The 19,050-nt window shown below is 36.3% G+C and overlaps 1 protein-coding gene across 1 annotated transcript in view; it reads left to right on the forward strand.

Moving 5' to 3' along the window:
* LOC145690151 (uncharacterized) overlaps positions 1-18,601 on the forward strand; it is a 115,091-nt gene extending 96,490 nt beyond the window's left edge. The window contains exon 2 of the mRNA XM_081764760.1: positions 17,203-18,601. Within this exon, the coding sequence (XP_081620886.1) occupies positions 17,203-18,324 (1,122 nt within the window). The 3' untranslated portion in view covers positions 18,325-18,601. The remainder of the gene's footprint in view (positions 1-17,202) is intronic.
* Positions 18,602-19,050: the final 449 nt, after the last annotated feature.

Consider the following 19,050-nt stretch of genomic DNA (forward strand, 5'->3'; position numbering starts at 1 on the left):
TCTCACATCAAAATAAGAAAAAAAAAGTTCATATGGACCTGTGCTCAAAACTGGATAATTTCGGAGTTATAATGTGCCGAAAACTTGAAACAAGTGAACCTTAAAAGTTCATAGCTCCACTACTATAAGACCTATCGTAGTCGGGTCAAGACATCACTGAGGAACTGGTATGTGAACTATCCAAATATCCATGTTTAAGAATGCTCCAGTACTTACAAATCAATTTTTTAGAGAGGTAGGTGGAGAGTGATCAAGTACTCCCAAACAGCCTCTCTAGAAATGTGCAAGTACCAGACGTTCTGAAAGATGGATATTTGGACAGTTCAGATACTAGTTTCTCAGTGATGTTTTGACGACTCGACTACGATCGGTCCTATAGTAGTGAAACTATGTACCTTTAAAGTTCTTTCTTTCTTTTTTTTTTTACGTTTCACAAAACTATACCCTTCTTACCGCAAATATGAACTTTTTTAAAAAAAAATTTTCATGTGAGGAATCGAATCCCAAAATATTGTGCCAAATGTTTGTAACAACCTGTGTATATTATAACCTACTATAGTGCTGCCAAAATGTCTTGAGCCGTGGCAAAAATGCGAACTAAAGCTCACACCCTCCATACACCCACGCATTGAGCCAATAATTGTTCAGCTGTTGCTAAGCGCGAGAGCATTAGCGAAAGGGAATGGAGTTCCTTCATTAGATAGCAGCGCTTGGAACGAAAGACTAGCTGTCAAGTCAATGTGGTATATCTTTAAGATCTACTGTTCTTATACTCTGTCAACCCTATAAAAGTAATGCAGAAAACCACTCGTCTCCCTTTCCAACACGCTTTCAACCAATACCAACCATATAAACAAAACAACAGGTATCATACAAAACAAAGTACTACAGGTATCCTACAGGTCACTTATTAGACACGAAGTAAGGTCTACTTCTTAAGTAGTTAGTTCATTTCTGTCGTTAGTTCAAAGTAATCGTGTTGGCCGTTTCATCTACTAGATTTAATTCTAAAATGGCGCAGGATGCGGTAAGAGAGAGATAAAATTCTAGTTACTCTACAGTAAATCAACATTCATAATTAAAAATCACAGCATTGAAATCATTTGTATTATCTGCAGCATGTTCAAGCTGTGTGTATGATGCATAACACATATGTACTACACGCACCAAGTGACTTAGATGTTGGTTTATCGCAATGTTAGCGCAGCGGTCATGCTTTATAACGATTGCGTGAGCGGAAGTAGTTTTTTGTTTTTTTTAATTTTATGTTTTTAAATAATGAAAAACGTAATTATAGTAAATATTACGAACAGTTAATACAGTCCTATGGCAGCTAGAAAGCAAAAAGCATGCAATTTTTCTACTCTGCCTTCTTTGTGAAATAGAAAAATAAGAAGAAAGTAGCATGTTCGCATGCAGCTACTTTGTTCGCATTTTTATGGAGAAATGTATTTAGATGTCTGCTCGTTAAAAAGAACTCCTTCAACTTTGATACAAACATTTAAACTGTGCTGCCGTGATGTCGAAATGACAATTTTGCAGTTGACGCTTACAAGAGGTTAGGTTAGGCTCATTATTTGTAATGAGACCCGAGCTTGGCCGCAACCCCAAAATTTATCATTTTGGTTCTAAATTTACTTTCTCCTCTGTATAAACCATTATTCAGTTTGATTGTACCATTACGAATAATAATAATAAAAAAGAAACTATGTCTTTCCAAATAAATAAAAAAAAATGATTCCAAAATGTGCACCCTAAAACCCGCCTCTAGGCGCCCCTGGCTCGTGCTTACTAATTTAATTGCGTTCACAATAGCTTAGGCTCAGTGGCAGATCTAGTTTGGGGCCGAGGAGGATTAGCCCCCAGTTTTTTAAGTGACAAAAATAATTGAAATATTATTTATATTTTTTTTGAAAGTTTGTAGTAAGCGTTGCCTTTTTATTCTTTATTGGAAACTTTTTGAAACGTTATATATTCCTAGTTCCTGTTAACGAAGTGCGTAAACGGATTTCAAATTAAAACGATTTGCGTAAACTCATGACATAACTATTATAGTCTGAGTTGAGGCTGCCCCCCTTCCCCCCACACACATACACAGTTTTTACCATCTAGATCTGCCACTGCTCAGGTTTGCTATCGTGAATAAGACTTGTCCTCACTATAAGGGCTCACGTTCGTTTGCATTCCCTTGTGGTTGTACTTAATAATCATATTTGAGGCTCGAGTTAGCCCAGACTTGGGCTCTAACTGGGTATCAACTTATAGGCATCGACCGCTCAATTATTGACCTCGAACCCAATTGAGGAACTCAAGAGCTGGGCTCCCGACTTTAAACATGTCTGCCATGTTAGAATATAATAATTACCTTCTCTTTTTCTGTTCTCTTATATTTGCTTTTGTTATCTCTTGCGATTTTTTAATAAATAATTTTTGGTCCTCTATGCAACTACCGTAATTTTTTGTTCTGCTCACCAACTAAATAAGTCTATAGCTTAAGAACGTTGGGTACCTTCGCCATGTTCTTTTTATCCCTTTAATTTATATAGGGAAATAGTTTGATTTTATTTCTTTCTTTGGAATGAGCTGGAATTTCAATTGGATCTCGATAACTCGTATTCCCCTTTCCATCTGTTTCTAGGCTAATAACTTCTTCTTCTTTGGAACTTTCACAACTTCAAAGTATAGATTTTGAACGAATAAAACTTCGAGTTAAAGAGGTTATATAGTCACTTTTAATGAGGAATGCGGAACCTCGGTATCTCGAAGTTTTGTTGTGACCACCTTGATAACTCGAACCTTGATTACTCAAAAAACTCGATAACTCGAATTTTTATGTATTTCCTCCAGCTTCGAATTATTGAGGTCCCACTGTATTTTAATTTTACTGCTTTATTCGACATGTCTATTTAAATGTTCCTCGCTTTCTGAAATTAAGTTATGCTATATAATTTATATATCTATAAATCAAATTTAATTTTTATTACCTCAAATATTCATTCTTCGTACGTCGAGAATAGATTTATAGAACTATTTGAATCCTTGTCCCCTTTAAGATACGTATTTCAATGCAAATATGATAATAAAAATCTGTAAAATCTCTTAGCGATCTTCTAACGTCCCCATTAAATCCCAATCAATCAATCTTAGCGACCCGTCTGACGTTGTCATTAAACTTCAGTCGACCAATCTTAGCGACCCGTCTGACGTCATCATTAAACCTCAGTCAATCCATCTTAGCGACTCATCTGACATCCCCATTAAACCTGAATCAACCTATCTTAGCGAACCGGCTGATGTCCCTGTTAAACCTCAATCAATCAATCAATCTTAGCTACCCGCCTGACGTCGTCATTAAACTTTAGTCGACTAATCTTAGCGACCCGTCTGACGTTCCCATTAAACCTCAATCAATCAATCTTAGCTACCCCTCTGATGTTTCCATTAAACCGCAATCAATCAATCTTAGCGACCTGTCTGATGTCTGTTATTCCTCAATCAACCAATCTTAGCGACCCGTCTGACGTCCCCATTAAATCTCAATCAATCAATCAATCTTAGCGATCCGAAAACCTTGGATTGAACACTAACTTCTATTACTTTTACACATTACCTCTTCCCACCCTCACCTCTCATCCTTTCTCACCTCCCATACCGATGGGGGTGAACTTGGACGAAAAGGGCAGAAGGAGTGCCATTCTTCATCACAGTCAATCCGAAAATTATGAATTGGACACTAATATCTATCGTTTTTGATTATTTTTACATACTCCTATGGGAGTCTCAGGAAAAGCAATGTGACCAATTATTGTTACGTTCATTTATTTATGTATGTGGCTAAAATTAAATCTATATTATTATATAATTCAAATGCAGTTATACAAAGCAAAGGTCAAGAAAGCCTCTATATCTTCATAATCTGTAAAAACAGTGTCGGCTCTTAAAGGAAATGACATAGGTATAAATCAAAAAATTATCGCTACGAATTAATGAAAGCTGGTTACCTAATATATTAATTCTTGTGCACTGTTTTCAGAAACTCTATGAAGTTTTATTCTCTTAGATTGTAAGGTACGAAATTTATTATTTTTTTTTTACCAATATGACTTCCTTCAAGAACCGCCTCTGTTAGTAAAATAACTATAATATTATTTCCTACATCTCTTCTTTGGATTTAAACAACGTTTAATTTTATTGTTGGAATACTATAAAACTTCACTTGATAATTACACCAATTTTCATTTTTTAATTGACCAAGTTTCTTAATTCATTTTCTTTTTTCTTTCTTTTTTCTGAAGTCGCCATAAAAAGTGTGATAGTTAGTTATTGAGACAGGGCAACCCTGTTGACGGCTAGTACTTTGTGGTTTCTGCATGGCTGAGTATCCAAACTAGACCTCAAAACGTGCTTTCATATCTGAATGCTGATTCGCTGTGAAGTCTGGTTGGTTTGGTGGTAGTGCTTCGTACTTATGCGAAAAGGGAAGAAAATTAAAAAAAAAAAAAAAAATCTGATGGAATGGTAGCAAGAGCGCTACTTGACTCTTCTAGTTGTAGGTCAATGGAAAAAGAGAACTTATATGCTGCCATTAAGTGTATATATATATATAAAAAAAAACTTCTTAAATACCTGGAAAAACACTCTATTGACACTGAAAAAAAAGAGAGAAAAATCTCTTAAAAGATCATTAACTGGTTCTTTGTGACTGGTATTGTTTTGTTAGAAAAAGGAGTCAGGCAGGTTTTGTCGCGAAATTAAGAGTAAAACTACACGAAATGCATTTCCTGCAAAATATAGAAGTAAAAATAAAATAAAATAAATAAATAAAGTAGCAACAGATGCATATATTATATAAAATCACTAAAAAAAAGGTACAAACATGTCGTTTAATGATTCAAGTCGATGCACATATTATACTATTAAGTAACGCATTAGTCAATTGAGCCAGAAATCCCAAGTAGTATGTAATGGCCCTTGAGGCTTTGAATTTTCTTCAAGAAGACTTGCCTTCCCATAGAAGGTTAAGTGACAATTTAATTTTTGATCAAAGATTATGAGTTTATTAAGATTCCGCTAGTAGGGACTTAGAAGATTGTAATGTTAATCCGTGCGGACAAAAGATTTTAGAATTTATTTGGATTCCGCTAGAGAAATTTAGAATATTACAATGTTAGGCCGTTCGGATTAAAGATTTTAGAATTTATTAGGATTCTGTTAGTAGGGACTTAGAAGATTGTAATTTTAGTCCGTCCGGATAAAAGATTTTAGAATTTATTAGGATAACATTAGGAGGGATGTAGAAGATTGTAATGTTAGTCCGTCTGGATTAAAGATTTTAGAATTTGTTATGATTCCGAAAATAGGGACTTAGAAGATTGTAATGTTAGTTTGTCCTGATTAAAGATTTTAGAATTTATTAAGATTCTGCTAGAGGGACTTAGAATATTGTAATGTTAGCCCGTTCGTCCGTTACTCCACACAATCTCTTCAAGAAAAGTGAATTGTTGAATATTGCTTTCTGCAATAGATAGCTAGAATAATTGTCTTAGCCAAGTTCATTAACGAAGTGAATCAAGAATCCCGTTTAAAATCTATAACTATTTCTAAATTCTATACAACCTGCACAGCAGTAAAGTTATGTTGGTTGCCTATACTAAAATGATACTTTTTTTTTTTTTTTGCAACATGTCCCTACGAATATCCCATTGGTGCCATTAGTGTTAACACCAAATACCTGGCTGTTAAAATCTATTCCAACCTGGGCGTCGAATTCGTCACATCGGATCTCTTTCATAAGCAGTTTTCTGTCGTGCTCCACAGGCGCGCACCCAGAATTTTTTGTGGGGAGGGGTCCAAAGTTTAGGGGATCTAATCATAGAAGACATTATGCTTATATAATATCGAATGGGTGTTATTCTACAGCCGAAAAAAAATAAGTATTTTTAAGTACTGCTGCCTATACTCTTACGAAAACTGACAGCAATAAATAGTTTATTCACAAAAAAAAGTAAAACAATGATAAAGAAAATCAAATCTTTAGTGTGCATTAGTCATTTCTTTGCCAAACAAGTATAGTTTTATTAAGAGAGTATGCAAATATATGTCGAGTTACAAAGTTTTTTTGAGGGGGTTCGGACCCGGTGGGCCCCTTACGCGAGTGCGCCCTAGTGTTCCATTTTCTTGCATTTGAAGTTATTTTTTTCTAAATGTTAGTCAGCGACTGAAAGTCAGTAAATACCAAATGTAATTTAAATGCAATAAAAATTTTACTTTTATAAAATTATTGAAACATTTATAATATTGTTTATTTTTTAACCGTTTCCAGTTTAAATCGCAAAAAATAAAATATGCAGAATTCCCAAGAGACACTTTCAAACAATTTTGTCTGACTTTTGTTAACGTTCTTCATTAATGTAAAACAAATAATAGTTGCCTCGCTTTGTTCCTTTTGTCAGACAGAATCTTCTAATCATCACTCATCAGTAACTATCCAGCTTTGCCCTTTGTCTTTGCGAATACACAAAGTTTACATTTTTCTTTTTTTTTTTAAAAAAAAAAAAAGTTTTTTAAACGTAAGTTTAAAAGAAGTTTGGATAATCAATGAAAAGTCCTTTGTATAATAACCTTGTTTGCTCGTCCATCCGAGAAACGGGAAGTCTCAAGAACTACTTAATGGTACACCACCAACTTTAGCCAGGATGTAGAGGATTAAAATTTAGAAATCGATTTTTGTGATCCATCCAGTTGATACAAAGATATGGCCCCCTTTACGTATTCCCACAGGGGATTATTCGAGTTGGGTTGCATACTAAATTTGTTCCTTGGTAGTATGCAACCCAACTGTACGTAAAGTCAGATGGGTTGCATGCAAATCAGTTATATTTTGAATATTCTAACAAAACTCCTCTACGTGGGTACATGTGACATTAAGTTATCTTTAAGTTTTACATCCCACGGTTATGCCGGTTAGGCTAAAGGAGACGGTGATAATGAGAGATGAGTGAAATGGTGGAATGAAGAAAGTGGGGGTAAACGGGAGAACCCCGAGAAAACCCACGAGCACGGTGTTTGTCCACCACAAAGTCCACACGGCGCGAGCTGGGATCGAACCAGAGGCCCCAAGCACCGGAGGTGAATGCTCTACCACTGAGTCACCGCGCCCCCACATGTGACATTGCTAGTTGCTATGTCTTGATGTTGATTTGAATATTTCGGTTAGGGTTGCCAACTCTGGAAAATAAAAAAACCGGCATCCCCTCAAAATTTCCTTTGATAGAGGCCTAAGTGTGAAGCAGTGGCGTAGCAGCTGCCCCCGCAACCCCCGCATTGCGGGGGGGCCCCGAGGTATACGGGGCCCCGAAGTCTTGCGATGAATAAAGATTTAAAGAAGTAGAACTTCAACCTTACTTCTATCGGCTTTACAACTAGGGCCCCTTCTCTATACTTTGCAGGGGGGCCCGCAAAACCGTGCTACGCCACTGGTGTGAAGTATCTCTGTTTCAACCCATCCATGGGAAGGAAATGTATTATCATGAACAGAAGTGCATTAGCACCTGTATTCTGCATATCCCTAGTTCATTCGCTAATAACCTTTACAGATAATTATATTGTGCTTGAAATCGGCATTGATCACTTTATTGTATTTACCGGTAACTGCCACTTCTTTAAAATTATCGAGACATATGAACAAAAGTATATTAATATTTATGTGACAATTTTAGATTTGGAAAATGAAATTTATTCTTTAACTACAGAAAATTGCTTTAAGAATTCCTTTTTCATTCTCAATAAATATATAAAATTCCTTACAAGTAAATTTCAAAATTTCTCTGATACAGTCCCTGTCTTCTCTAAAATTATCGAAACACATGAACAAAATATAGGTCTATTAATCGTTGAAAAATGGTGAAAGGTAACAGTTTTAGATTTACAGAATGAAAGTTGCGTTTTAAATGTATACTTTGAACTACATGAAATTGCCTCGAACTAGATACAAACTTGAAAAAAACCGGTCATAAAGAGGCTGATAGGAAGTTTGTAAAGGTCACCGGCTTTAATCAAAACAGCAATATTTCCGGCCAGTTGGCGACACTAATTTCGGTATAGTAAAGGCACAAGGAAACAGCCTGCCAAAGTGGCAACGTTGCGTGTTTCAGTTAACATAGGGCGCATTACCAGCGTGGAAACCAAATAGCAGGAACAATTGGAAAAATTCCACCATTTTAGACTGAAAACCACCTATTTCCCAACAACTTTTCTCTCTTCGATATTCTTTATATCTTTACCCATTATAATGGAGTTGGTGTATTGCCCGAACTTTTGATACATCCCATATAAGTTTGATTATTAAATATTAAAATTGTATACAGGGAAATTTAATTTTCAACAAGTAAGGAACAAAGTAAGAAATAGATTTGAAGAAGAAATCTGTAAAATTACAAACCATTAACATTTTTTATCATTCAAAAAATCACCAATACAAATCAATGAGCTTAAAAAACAAAGATGGCGCGGGTATTTCATACCGTTAATGTATAAACTTTCACAGAAATCATATCAAATATTGTATTAGAAAATTTCATATTAATTTGCAATAACTTATTCGACGATTTCCACAGCAAGGCCGGCTTTAAGCCGATTAGACCGATTTCTTCTAATCGGGCCCCGCGCCTAAGAGGGCCCCGCGCTAGTGTCGTCTACTCTACTGTTCAATCTAATCTACTCTCCAGTGCCGTTAGGCCTCAGAGCAAACAAGTGTGTTTGTTGTCCCTATGACTAAATTTTGCTCCTAATACATGCCATTCTGCTCGCGGGGCCTCCGCCAAGTGGCCATGGTACCGTTAGGATGGCTCTGGTACTCTCGGTTGTCAAGTACACACAACAATATATTGCAATATAGATCCATGGACTCCACAAGGGAGGGTATGGCCTCTTCCTAACAAGTAAATTAATAGTTTATATTAAGTTTCCGGGCATGAACTTTTTTTTCTGAATTTAGTGCTGCAGTAGTTTATTTTTTTATGTTTACACCTTCTGTTGTAAAAATAGATATATCCAGGGAGTACTTTGCACACCCCAAATTTCCTTACATACATAACTGGCTTAAAAATATTATTTTCTTTGAGTTTGTGTAAAAATGTATATCATTATTCTGGGTACATACCCTCTTTTATTTTGAACACCCCACTAAGTAAAAGTTAATGATGTTCTTACTGATTAAGTCATGCGATACTACCGTAAATAATACCGAGATAGTATTAAATAAATCAGCCTCAGTGCGACTTCTTTGCATATCCTTTCTCTTATTATAGCTATATAAAAAGTACAAAAACAGAGGACAAACTTTGTCCTTTCTTGTAAAAAATCCCGTAGATATAGGCCTATATATATTTTTTTAAATCAGGTGAGGAAAACCAAATATGTAGTAGTGCGCACTGAAAGCGTAGCTGCTTATGAAGGTTTATCTTCTAACTCGGTTAATCCAATGGAAAATAAGTCATCCATCTTCCATCAGTTCCTTAAGGTTTATGATGGTCTCATCACCATTTGGTTTTGTCTGCAGTCGATAACGATTTCAAGCTGATTGTGCCTTTCATAAGTAGCTACTTACGATCTTCTTACTAGCGTACATTAATAAAGTTTTCCTGACTTAAATTCTTTTCAAAAAATACAGCTGTTATAAAATCTTTGAACCAACGAATTCATATCAGTGTTCATTTCATTATGTCTTACAAATATAAATTATGAAAACAAGACTTCACCATTGTATTTCTCGTAAAATTCTAGCTCAATTTAATATATTACATGACCTTCTTCCTATTTAAAAAAGTCGAGCGAGATACAAGATGGCTGTCATGATAGGCATACCCTCAAATAGATGTCTACTTCCTTCCGGTGTTAGTGAAGTGTGTTTGTTTTTCATCCCTTTACCCGTTTTACAAATAAAATGAAATTTTCACCACTTGAAACACATTATTCTGGATTATTCTAATCAATCAGATTTTGGCCACTGCGGCCGTCTTTATGGACGGAAGCACTTTAAATTTTGCTTATGTTCGTTTCTTGATATTCCACACTTCTCTGCCAAGTTGGGTCAACAAACTAGAATTCGATAGGTTCACTTGTAAGAGAAGAAAACTATGAAATACTGGTACAGAACCTTCTTGAAAAATTGTGACACAAGGATAAAATATGTATTTTAAAATTCATTCATTGTCTGCATTTCCATTTGAGTTATTTCTCTGAAAAATTAGCAGCTATAGGCAATGAACAGGGTAAGCCTTTACACCAGAATATTTTCCAGATGGAAGATCGTTATAAAGGAAAATGGGTATAACGATTAGACCAACAGAGAAAGCCAAAGTGTAAAATATATATATAAAGGGAGGGGTCCAGGATATGATATGATTTAAGCCCATTTTATCCAGTGTATACCTGAGCGGCCCCTATATATATCCTATAGGCCCCTCTTGGATCCGCCACTATATATATATATATATATATATATATATATATATATATATATATATATATATAAGGCCGGCTCTGTTCCGCAGTATTTATTATTTTAAAAACCTTTCACCTTGACCTTCCACGTTATGGTTGTTAGGCTAAGGGAAATGAAATCTTGAAGTTTCACGTTCCACAGTTATGCTGGCTAGGCTAGGTGATGATGAGAAATGAATGAAATGAAGAAAATGGGAGAAAACAGGAGAATCGCGAGAAAACCCTCACACACGGTGTTTGTCCACCACAAAGTTCACTTGGCGCCAGCTAGGATCGAACCAAGGACGCAAGACACCAGAGGTGAACGCTCTACCACTGAGCCGCCGCGGCCCCATGATTAGGCTAAGGGAGACGGATGATGATGGAAGAAATAGTGGAATGAGAAAGTAGGAGGAAACGGCAGTACCCGAGAAAACTTACGTACATGATGCTGTCTACCACAAACTTACTTGGCCGGGGATCGAACCAGGGTCCCCACGCATGAAAGGTAAGCGTTCTACCACTGAGCCATCGTATTCTCTTATTATTTTGAAAAAAAGTGGATAGATACAGTTGAGAACAAAGAGAAAGAAAATATTTTAACATGAAGAGGGTTGTTGTCCAAACAGTGACTTAAATCAGAAGATTGTATCACTTCCTTTTTTCAGCGAGAACAGTACAATATATATGAACCAGAGTTTTCACAAGAATGTACCTTTTGATATATTACACCATCAAAGAGAAGTAGAATCAATTCCAAATAATGATACGAGGACGATGGAAACCCTGTCATGAGGCCAGGCAGCTGCCAATTCATCTCCATGTAGGCCCCGAACACCTGGAGCAACATGGAATTCCAGAACGCCGTTCTCATTCCCACGTGCTTCAGGCGCCTGCCTTCATTCTTGATGTTGCTGTTGATACTTTTTTTTAATTCCCTCTCTCTCTCTCTTCTCTTGTAGTATTAACTTCTTTGCCTTTCTGGCTCGAAGTTAACGACGACAATCCCAAAGCAAAGAGCGCGGCTCCAGCCCAGCTTCTTGCTCACTCTTCGCGATGGAATCAGTGTTGCCAATTCAGTCATTTTATGGCTAAATCTAGTCATTTTCATAGACACAATTTAATCAAAAATGGGTTCAAGCACGGAAGTTCATATCGTTTCAGAATACGTGTGGTTTTGAATTCATATTTTAATATAGTAAATAATTATTTTCCCATAATATCTTACCGAAAAGGAGTGTAATGCCTGTAACTCCCTTTACGTGCGCCACTGGCTAGAAAAAAATTCTTAGCTGTATAATTTTGGCCATCTTGCATTAGTAATCACCAACTTCTAGCCATTTGTTTTTAGCAGAATCTTTTTCAATTAAAATTTATTGTTTTTTTCTTTTTTCTTTATATGAATTGAAACGAAGTGTAGCTTGCTATAATATCCTTTCGATATACAAAAATATAGCTTCTCTCCCCTTTAAAAAATGTTCTCACATCATCTCCCTTCATTTCCAATTTTTTTATTTTCATAATAAATGTAGATTTATGTAATTTTCAATGAAAAATGATGTCCTCCAATACCCGCCTAAGGGCACACCTGATTTGAGTTCAGTGTGGCCGTTTTTAGCCAGATTCCGTGCTTCATAGGGCCGAAGTGGCTCAGTGGTGGAGCGTTCATCTCTGGTGCAGCTCGCGCCAAGTGAACTTTGTGGTGGACAAACGCCGTGTGCGTGGGTTTTCTCGGGGTTCTCCTGTTTCCTCCCACTTTCTTCATTCCATCATGTCATTCATTTCTCATCACCACCGTCTTCTTTAGCTTGCCCAGCATGACCGTGGAACGTAAAACTCAAAGATTTTATTTTATTTTATTTTTCTGTGCTTCATTTAGGTACGTTCAGAAGGTACATGTTGGAAACACTGCGTTGCTCGCTCACTCAACATAGAGCTCTCGCGATGGAATGCTGCACGCCTCCGCCATTGTCGTTACATCATTTACTGGTCATGCAGGTTTTCTTCTTTCTTTCTTTTCTTGGCGCTATACGAGAAGAACAAGAAGAATCTTTCTTTATCCAACAAGAAAACCATGCAACAAAACAGTTGGGAGTGGAGAGGAAAAGAAAAATTGAGTAAAAATCAGGTGAATGGCCTGCATGCCCAACATGCTACTTCCATTTTTCATCTTCTGGCAATTGACATTGATTATAAAAAAAGAGTTTCCAATGTTGTGTAAAATCAAATATACAAACAACACTCCTCGAGACTGCCGCTATATACTGGTAACTTATTGTGATAATTCAGATGCTAAGCTCTTTTTTACTTTTAATATATTTTATTTTTCATGCATAAACCAAGAAAATACTTTGATCACAAATTTGATTTCATTGAAAACTTGTAGACATACTCGAAAATTCCTACTTCTTCCATTAGTGTTTCTCAAACATTTCGCAGGTAGGGATCATCTTTTTTATTTTTTTTAAGTAACGTCCCACGATTATGCTCTGAGGGTAAAGGAGACAGGGATAATAATGACAGATTGAAGAACGTAGGAGAAAATGGGCGAATCCCAAGAAAACTCACACAAACGATGTTCGTTCACAACAAAACCCACTCGACGAGAGCTGGGATCGAACTAGAAGTGAGCGCTCTACCAGTGAACCACCGCGGCCCTAGGGAGAAATTTTATACATAAGTTAGAATGTTCATTAGAGCATCCAATTCTTGTCCGTTTCAAAAGCAAATAATATTTTCAGCATAGTTGTATAAATGTTACTATACAAGTATACTGAATAATATTTAATTTTATTTTGAAACTACAAGAATATTCGTTCTTCGCACGGGGAGAATATGTTTCATTTTGGACATAAAGGGCATCAAAACTGTCACAAATCAACATACAATCCCCAAAAACTATGAATTCGACACTAATATCGGACATTTTCAAATATATTTATATGTCACCATCCCCCTTGGGGGCTGAATTTGGATTTAAACGGCACCGAAAGTGTCACTGTTCATCTCAGCGACCCCGCAAATTATGTATTCGACACTAATATCAGTCATTTTGGATCACTTTTATATATATATATATATTCCCCCTCCCCTAAGTTGTACCGTCAAAGTGAAATGATAAAAAAACATCCCAGACCCGAACCTCATCTATGTTTAAAATTTGATCGAGATCAGTCGGGTGATTCAAGAGTTATTAAGTCACAAACATAATCACTTTCAATTTTATTTATATAGATTAATAGAAGAAAATATACTTTAGTATTTAAAAAGAAAATAACTGAAAACTATTAGTATTTATATAATCATCTTATTATTGTATATGAACTATTGTTTGCATAATCTATACCTATTTGAAGTTCTTAACTATAGTATGTGTGATACGTGATTCATTTTAAGTTTATTTTTTCCCGATTTTATCGACTAATGTTCAGTCTAAGAGAACCACAAAATGCAGGCCTCGAAGACCACAGTTCGAGAAACACTGCCCCACATCATGAAACCTCTGGGGAGGGCTCGGACTTTTTGACAGACCACAAAGACTAAGCGAGGAGGAGAAGACAGCAGATCTTAACGTTTGACAGAAGACAGTGTTGATAGGAACAATGCGTAGTCGATGGTTTTGCGACTAGTCGTACACTGCTAACTTGTACTTTATTCCATTTTTTTCTATCCCGTGTCCTTCCTCCTTCTTTTCTCAACCGTTCTGTTTCTCCTGGCCTCTGATCTAAAAACCTACGTCACACCTGTATATTGGCCAATTGCAGATAGCTTCCATAGAATGTGAGAGTCTTATTTTTTTTTTAAAAAAAAAATGGATGTGTGCAAGTAAATATATGTTAATCTAACTGATTACTTAGTTCATTATTATTGTTGTTGTATTTTGTACATTTAGTTCATATACAGGGCCTTGATATATTTATGATTTTAATTTCCACTCAAGCCTGTGTGGTTACACATGGTTCCTGTCTATTTGCGGCTGTACAGATTGGGCGTGGTAAGCAACGAACCTATACGTAGCCTGGTGCAAAAATATCTTGTGTGTGATAAAACAGCATCTTGCTAAATTTCGACTTTCCGGATTTTCTATAGGAAAAATCCTTAGTGCAATTCCTTACTTGCTTGTTTATCATTCAATTTTTAAACTACGAGACATAATCGAGGAACGTTAAACGGAAGATCTAATATCAATTTAGTACGAGACTTATCTTGACTTGTTACAATCAGGATTGGGCACTATAGTCTAGTGGTTACAGCGTTGGACTCATGTCCGCATGGTCGTGAGGCAAACTGGGGAGTCACGCGAAAACAAGATGTGACGGCCAGTATGTCTAGAAAGTTTTACGTGCTCGCCGCTAGGGTGTACGTAGTTCATCCAGTCGCTAACGGATGGCGCTGGAGTAGGCTTAGGCCCACAAAATGGACTGTTACGCCAAATGGTTTTGTTTTGTTACAATCAGGGTCATAGAAAGCTCTCTATGGTTGGAAGGATTGAGTGAACATTTTACCAAAATAATGAAATTTTAAGGTGCAAGCACGTGCTATCACTTTTAGATTTTAAAAAAATCATCAAATTAGCTACTGTATATGCCCTTCACTCTGGTTTCGTGGATAGCGTGTGCACATTTCTTGCACGGGGTTCCTGGTTCGGTTCCTAGTAGAAGAAAGTTGAAATTCGAACACATTACGATGGTTCAGGTTCCACTGTGTTATATAGAGCCTCTGTGCTGTAGAGGGTCGCTGAATTCTAACCAACCAATCAAATTGAAACCATTTTTAAAAATATAATAAATATGACTAGATTTAGAGGAGAATTTCTATTGACACACATACTGAATGCAAAATTTCAATCGTCCAACTCACTAATAAATAACTTTTGTACGTATAAGAACAAGGAAGGTATCTTCTGTTTTTTTCTTTCTTTAAAGATGAACTTGATTATAATTGAGGCAAATTATTGAAATCAGTAATACAGAACAGTTCCATTTCGAAAGCACAAAGTGATTAGTGATTTTCTCCCTTTCTTTAATAATTGAAAAGATAATACACGTAATTCAGCTACAGTAGCTTTGATTAAGTCAGTAAGTTAACTGTGAATTTTCATAAAATTCGTTGAACATAATTAATTATGGAGGGATATTTCATATAATGACGATTACAAATCGCAATTAATTCAGCATTACGCAACATAGAGAATAAAACTTTGTTAAATGAAGGTTTCCATTAACTAATTAATTAGTTTGTTCCAACACTTTTGGTGTATTATTTGAAATAATGTAACTAATATATACACTAACGGAATCACCCAAGACGAACTGACAGCAATGGGAAAGATTATTAACTTTCAAGTGATAATGCGATCTATATACACTGGCATGATTTATGTCTTAATTCAGGAATTCAACGACCGTATTTTTTTCTTTGTTTTTAGTCTTAATAAATAATTCCACATTGTTAGCCATGTTAAGATTATCTGATAAATAATACAGGATTTAATTTGTAATACGGAAAACACTTAACTGCAGGTTGTAACCAAGTTTTATGGATATACCGTAGCCGTCGATGGCTATACAATATGAGAAGTTTACTATTATTATTGTTTTGTTTTCTTTCCTTTAGGGAAAAGATAAAAGTAATTATCTTTACCTATTACAGTAGAGTTCCTAAAACTCGGCACTCGATAACCCGGCAGATCGGAAAACTCGGCCACAACCTGGCAGGGCAAAAAAAAAAAAAAAAAAAAAAAGACCCATTCAAGGTCATTGTCCACGTTATTATAGACAGCTTTATGCCTTTATAAAGTATTTTTCTAAGGTCTGTCTTATCAGGTAAATTACTGTACAGTGTTTATTCATTAATTTTTATTTTCATGTATAGTAAATGCTCTATGCCTCATACAGTACGTACTTTTCCTTTGTTTAAGGGCAATTGGGCAGTTTATTCTGTTATATTCTCAAAAAAAAAAAAAAAAAAAAAAAAAAAACAAGTAAGTACTGTATTTTCTGAGGAAACACTTGTACATATTTTTTTTAACCCATTCCCGATAACCCATTATTTTCACAAAATCAGCCACCCTCCGGTCCATATTAGGCCGAGTTTTCGGGACTCTACTGTATTTTATCTCCTAATATTCATCCTTCACTACTTTGTAAGAACTGAACTGTGTAGGCTATATCGTTCATTTTCAACGAAATGCTATGTAACGTCACAGTCACATCTACAGTATTCGGAGCAAATAGAACAACTTGCACGTTGTCGAGACAGTGGTGGCAAACATATAATAATTTCCATAGCGGAATCAACGGATTTTACCAGTGTGAAGCCCAAAAGGGCTGGTGTAGTTGAAAAAAATCCACCATTTTAAATTGAAAACTACGCGTTTCCAACAATTTTCTTCGTGGTCCACTTTTTCATATCTTTATTCGTAACAAAGTTGTCCTATGGCCTTGAACTTTTGATATATCCTGTATAACGAAGAGCGTTTGTGGTTCATTTTAAATCGAAACCATTTTAAGCCATGTTAGCTGCACCCTCTCTTGCCTTCTCTTAAGTATTGATATTAGAGATCCAAGTAATATTTACTATACTTTAGCCAAATACATTGTTTATATTGTTTACATTGTATATATTGTTTATTCTTGTTCGAATTTGTAAGTGCAATTTCTAAATTTGCTGTGCCAAATATTGTACTAATACGCCCTTTTGTTGTTTGTATATTTCCAGGTCGACTCAGAGGCGTTGGCTTTGAAGCGCGAGTTGGAAGGTTGTCGATTGGTGTTAGCAAAGACCAAAGAAGCATTGAGGCTACAGAACGTGCGCTTCCGACAACTGGTAGCTGCTTTTTCTACTAAACTACAAGAGAAAGAGGCCGAGCTACGGGCTGCGCGGGATTTGAAGGAACAACAGTTGTCTCGTGTGTTGAGGACTCTTCTGGTGTTCGAGGCAGAACTTCGTCGCGAACAAAAGAAACTTCAACAGCAGATGTGTGATAAGGACAAGCTGATTCATAAACAACAACAGGAAATTGCACGGCTGAAGAAAACAAATCAACGTCTTCGGCGTCGCGTTATTGATAACAAAATGTCAGTGAACGATAAACTTACGCGTGTAAGCGTGTCTACCTCCCAAACGGTACCTTCAACAAGAACCCTGGAACCCTCTGTTGAGTGCGTGGAAAATGCGTCTCATGATACGGTTGAAGCTACTAATTCATCGTGCAAAAAGACACACGCATCTCCTCCCATACGAATAAGTTCGTCCGTATCTTCTCTAATAACGGGATCAGCGGGAAGCAGTATTATCTCAGAGTTGAAACAACAAGAACCATCCTCTTCTGATGACTCCGTAGAGTCAAATACCAATACCGAACCGGAATACGAGAACGTGCGTGCTAATGGAATTGGTGCCGAATCAAAATCCGATCATTCAGAATCATCAGAACCGTTATACCAAGAAGTAAACTCGCTTCAGTGTAATTTTGAGGAGTTTCGTCTCGAAGAAGTAGAGTCGACTAGTTCAAACTCGAGTCACTGTTCTTCTAGCAACGGAAGTTCCAATCGACACTCTGGTGACGGGGCAGAAAGCCAACAAGTGGCATCCGCGGAATCAAACTCTGATCCCAGACGTCAATTACATTTACACGGAAGCTACGAAAAATTCTTAGAAGCTACGGGTCTGAGTCAGAAATCGATTTTAACGCCAAGTCGAATTTTTAGCAACCACCGGTCAGTCTTAAAACCCAAGGACATTAAACACAGAAGCAAAGTGAAAGCGGCGTTCTCGAGTGTTGCTATTATTGAAAAGGGTGGAAATACTGTGAAGTACTGGACCGAACCTTTCCTTTGACAGTGAAATCAATATCTGATTACATTGGATTAGTGATGTTAAGATTATAAATGATGTATCATAAATTATAGTGTATTAATAAGACAATTAGCTATGTAAAGAAATACAAAGATGAACTGTATATAGGCCTACCTATGTTCTAGTGTATTCATTGTTCACAATAGCTTGTACAGTTTAAAAACAAGATAAATTATACACACGAAAATATAAAAATGTAGATTTTATTACAAACGATGGAGAAAAAAAATATCGATTATATGAAAATAATTTTGATTTTTATTACTACACGTGACATTAATTTCTCATAGATATAGGTATAATCTGTATGAATCCTTTGTATTTAAATCTGTTTATGTTATTCGGCATAATTGTTGAATTACCAGTTCTAGATGTTTCTTACAAAGTAGACCTAGTATTATAGGGAGTTGGCTTTGATGCGAGGCTGAGGAATTCAGAGTTGATTGACAGGTGCCCCACCCCGTCACCAAGAAACGGTCACTCGACGGTCCTGGGCAGGGTTGCCAGTGCGTTGTCAAAAAATTCAGCTAATACTCACTTAATTCAAAGAGTTTATGCAATTATACAATCCCTATCGAAGATCCCTGTATACGTGGACACATGCAAATTAGGCTGTGATAACAAATACTTCAGTTTTTTTTTCTCCCTCATTTCTTCATCGCACTGCACTATGGCCTTCCTTATTACTTCTCTAGCTTCGCTGTGTAT

This window comes from Thermobia domestica, chromosome 7 (assembly GCF_964235325.1).
Source record: "Thermobia domestica chromosome 7, izTheDome1.hap1.1, whole genome shotgun sequence".
NCBI lineage: Eukaryota > Metazoa > Arthropoda > Insecta > Zygentoma > Lepismatidae > Thermobia > Thermobia domestica.